The sequence below is a fragment of the Eptesicus fuscus genome, chromosome 1 (genome assembly GCF_027574615.1).
Source record: "Eptesicus fuscus isolate TK198812 chromosome 1, DD_ASM_mEF_20220401, whole genome shotgun sequence".
Classification (NCBI taxonomy): Eukaryota; Metazoa; Chordata; class Mammalia; order Chiroptera; family Vespertilionidae; genus Eptesicus; species Eptesicus fuscus.
This window is the reverse complement of record NC_072473.1, coordinates 123,684,183-123,688,848: the sequence shown is the minus strand read 5'-3', so window position 1 is coordinate 123,688,848 and position 4,666 is coordinate 123,684,183. Positions and strand designations below refer to the sequence as shown.

At 46.6% G+C, this 4,666-nt stretch overlaps 1 protein-coding gene across 1 annotated transcript; it reads right to left on the bottom strand.

Moving 5' to 3' along the window:
• Positions 1-2,197: 2,197 nt before the first annotated feature.
• LOC129149514 (PWWP domain-containing DNA repair factor 4-like) lies at positions 2,198-4,413 on the bottom strand. The gene has a single exon (XM_054718122.1). It carries the CDS (start codon positions 4,208-4,210, stop codon positions 2,198-2,200), a length of 2,013 nt encoding a protein of 670 aa, XP_054574097.1. The 5' UTR covers positions 4,211-4,413.
• Positions 4,414-4,666: the final 253 nt, after the last annotated feature.

The window sequence follows — 4,666 nt, the reverse complement described above, 5'->3', positions numbered from 1 at the left end:
GTCCTTTCCCCTCACCCCAAATCCAACAGACACCCATGAGCTCACAAATGTGGGGAATCCTGGGGTTCTGGTATCACAGATAAACATCAGTCCATGACACTGATAAACGTTTCTCACCAAGAAGATAAGTAGTGCATCTCAGTCATCTTAGACATTAGAGTGTCACCTGGAGCACAAGACTGTGATCTCCTTTCTATGGCACTTGAAATTTTTCCTCAGAGCAGAGTCCTAAACCATATCATCTTTGTTCTACTGGCTTACAATGCTATCAATTAGTGAGTGAGTGAGTGAGTGAACGAATGCATGAAGTAGGGAAGAAAAGATTAGAATGTAGAGATAGATATGGCTCCATGAGAAAGCTGAAGTTCAGTGATGTATTTGACAGCAGAGCTAAAGTGTGCTGTTCCAGTGTATAAGGTCAACATAGAACATAGAGGTGGTGTGTTTCCAAGTACTTCCTGTGATCATGAGGATGTCATGTGGATTGGCCCGGGCAGAATGCCCCAGCAGTCTTAGTGTCTCTTAGGCAGTGTCCTAAAAGATTCTGTTGGGCCTGAAGCTTCTGCAATCTGGAAGGCCCTCTTGGAAAATTATAAAAAGGAGCATGAAAGCAAATGTTTATTTAGAATGAGAAGAAATTCATAATTAACTTTAAAAGATGACAGTTAAACCACCAAAGTACATACATGTGTGTGTATTTTAGACATTCCAATGATGTAGTTGTACAGCCTGAAATAGGATGAAGCAGAGGCTCTAGGTGAAAGATACAGTGATTTTATGGTGAGTCAAAATAGCTCGCTTTTGCGAATTTCACCCCCCAAAAATTCACCTGGTAATAGGAACACATAGCATGGGCCCATGAGTGACAGTTGACTTGCCCTAAGAATAAAAATGCACTCAGACTCATGTTAAACTTTTACCGTTTATTTTCATAACAAAATTTAAAAGTAAACTACACTGTCTAAATTTTTTTCTAAAAGAAATATTTTAACAAGTTAATATAACATTTAATGGGCTTCAGAATTGATCTTTTAATGCTTCCTTGTATCATGACAACAGCCACATTTAGGTAGAATCTTTTTTGAAACTCTTTCCCCAGTTTCCACATCTTGGTGCACTTATTCCTTGAGCAGCCTGGACTAACTTACCAGTCTGCATCTTACACTGTTGGAACCTGTCAGAGCTATTCGATGAATAAGTCAAAAGATAAAGCTTGCTTGCTTTAAGACAAATGACTGCTTTTCAGGAGACAGTTCCAGAACAAAGTGCTTGATTTCCTCCAATTTATGCTAACAAGATGAGCTCCTCATAGTCCTAGGTCTAGAGCAGCTGGACGGTGTATATAATGACTCTAGTTGCCTTCCACGTGGGGAGAGACAAATTATATAGAGAGGCTCAAGTAAGTCACTGTCAGTGGGGAAGGCAGCGAGACAGCCTGTTTTAGGAAAACATTCGGCCATTGAAAAGCTACTTCCATAAGTGAAATATCATGGAAACGAAGAGTTAACAATGTTGCACAGGTGGACCAAGTAGTTATCCACATGTGGGCTACAGGCAGATGATCCATTCATTTGGTCTGGATTTCAGATTGCTTTTCCAAGAACCATCTGATGGTAGTGATAATATACAGAAAACAACTCTGTCATTGGTTTCAGCTCTCAGGGCTGTTCTCCCCGACCACCCAACAAATAAATACAGCAGGGAAGACTCAAGAATTATCTTAGGAAGGAATTCAGTTGTTTATACGAATGTATCACAAAAAGACTGAGCAGCCCATGTGATGTTTCTATAAAATACATCTCAGATTTTTAAAATTGTTGCTTAAGACCTGCTACCAGGGCTCTTTCATATAATGCAAGAGCACGTGACATATATTAAAATATGAACTATATACAGTCAAAAATAATTTTAAGAAAATGTTTGGAGTTACACATTTGAGTAAGCAGACAGGAGTACAACTGTTGGCAATATTTTACCAAATTAATTTGTGAAGAGTTTAGGAATGAGAAGTGGTCATGACTGTGCCACCCACAAATGCCAGAGATGGACCCAAAAGGAATTCAGCATATTTCTGAGTTTCCAGAATGACTTCATGTGCTATAGAGAATGGAGGGATCACACGTTTTGTGAATCCAGGGTTTCTAACTAATGATACAAATGAGAGTCTCTCTGCGGAGGTGTGGGAGCCAGAGGAGAGCTATCTAGCCCTGCGCCTGATTGCCGCTCTCCTGCTCATTTTCTTCAAGATATTTTCATCAAAGAGATCTTTTTCCCGGTAACGCACGGGGGGCCCTCGCAGGTACTTTTCTTCTGCCTTCTTGTAATCTATCCCATCAAGTGCAGCGATGGAACAGATGATGGCTTCTGGCAGAAGGACTTCCAGGACAAAACTCACTTTGTCGTCTCTGGTCAGAGTCAACTTCTTCTTGTCTATGTGCTTGTAGATCTCCTTTAGATGATCCATCACGATATCCAACTGGTCTTCATCCTCTAGGTAGGTTTCAACGCAGATCACATACCTGCTTGAATTGAGAAAGGACGCCAGCCACCTGGACTGCTTCCTGCCTTTGACGATGTCCAGAAGGTGGTGGTCGGCCCCCTTCCTTTTCACGATGAAGTCCACGAGCCTCTGGTTGTCTCGGTCGCGAGCGGCCTTCATGCGGTCAGGGAGGATCTTCTTGCAGGGCCTCCTCCCGCCTGGGGCCCGCTCCTCCTCAGAATCTTCCAGGTCTTCGTAATTCACCTTCGGGAAGGCAATGTACAGCTCCCCCTCTTGGACGGCTCTCCTCATTGGGTAGCTGATGTCGGCAGCATAGTAGTCCAGGAAAGAGCCCGCGAAAGATCCCTGAGCGAGCCCTTCTCTGTAGTGGGAAATCAGGGAGAAGCACCAGTCCACGCTCTGCTGGTACACCTTCCTGGCTCTCTGCAGCAGCTTCTCCTTCACTTTGCATTCCAGGTGCTTTAGTCTCCGAAGAGGCACTCGAAGGCCTCTCTGGTCACGGTGCATGTCTGCCTCAATCGGAATCACCCTGGCCGTCCGCTCCGTGTGGTTCACACTCTTGACCACTGCTGGCCAAAACGGGTGATTTTGAAATTTAAACCAGACCATCATTCCTGTTTCAATGGGACACGGCTCCTGTGGGAAGGCCAGGCTTGTCGGTTGTCCCACTCCCTTGGCGACCTTCTTCTTAACAGCGGTGGTTGGGTGAAGAGCCTTTGAGCCAACTGAAGGCTGACGTTTTTTCCGTTCTTTCATAACCACGGGCCCCCAATGCCTCCTCACTTTGCCGGCCAAACGGGGTGAAGAGCGCAGACTGGGGTTAGGGTCGCTGGAGGATGCTGCTGCCCCTTCTGAGCCTGGCATCTGGGCACCTCCTGCAGGATCCTCAATGTTCCCGGGGAAGGGAGAGCCCTCAGAGGAGACAGCCAGGGTCTTCGGGCAGGTACTGCGTGGTGCCTTTCTTTTGCGGGCCTTGGACACAGTGACGCTGAAACCGGGTGGCTGAGATGGAAGGCTGCCTCCCTCTTGAGCACCTGAACCATCCTGCTTGGCTGAGGGATGCTGGGAAGGAACTCTTGAGGTTCCTGTCTTTGCCTGGCCCTCTGTCTCATGCTCATCTTCTGAACGTGATGGGAGGTTGGAGCACATGCTGCGGCTCTTTGGGGGCCTTCCTCGCCTTCTCCTTGGAGCAGGAGCGAGGGGAGTGTGCACCTGGGATTTATCACCTTCGGGGGCATCCTCACCCTCTGAACCTACCAACAATGACTTGGGGTTTTTACTTTTCCTGAGACTTCTCGGTGAGCTCCCTTTGGGCTTTGGAAACTTTTTACGAGGTCGCTTCTGGGGTCCCTTTTTAGACATTGTAGGGGTCTCTGGATCATCGGATGCCCTGGCTGCACCCAAGTTTGCTCTCTCTCTCAGAATCTCCAGTGCCAGAGTGAGAGCGCTTTTGTAGGCCTCTCCCTCCCCTGGTGGGACTCTGGCTGTGGACTGGGCCCCGAGCAAGGACGTAATATATTCAATTTGAGACTCATCAAGGATCTTTATGTCTCTGTTTTTCACTTTCATTTTTTTACCCACTGAGAGTATTTGAACTTCTAGAGAACATATCTTTTCCCCCCTTTTTTTTGGTGACGTTTCAGATCTGGACAAAACCCTTGCTGGCCAAAAGCGGCCTTTCCAATTGCATAAGATGTACTCAGAGTCCATTATGATGGGACGTGGGTGCTGAGAGGTAACTAACAGAGGTAGAGGGGCCCGGCTGTATATGCACAGCTACAGCAGGTGTCCCCTAAGACAGTGTTCTTCTCCACAGCTTTCTGCCTAGGACGACAGAGTGTTTACCGCTTGTGTGGCCTGTGCTCCACCTGAATCTGCCAGGAATGCTGGAACTTGTATTTTGACAGACTACACCGGAGAATACTGGAATATGGAAAAGGAAAAGGAGTATCAGAAAGCTCCTTTGTGGAGGTAGAAGAAGTTGGTCATTGAGAACTAATCCTATATAATAAAACCCTAATATGCAAATCGACTGAATGGAGGAATGACCAGTCACTATGACTGCACTGACGATCAGGGGACAGATGCTCAACACAGGAGCTGCCCCTGGTGGTCAGTGCACTCCCACAGGGGGAGCACTGTTCAGCCAGAATCCGGGCTCATGAC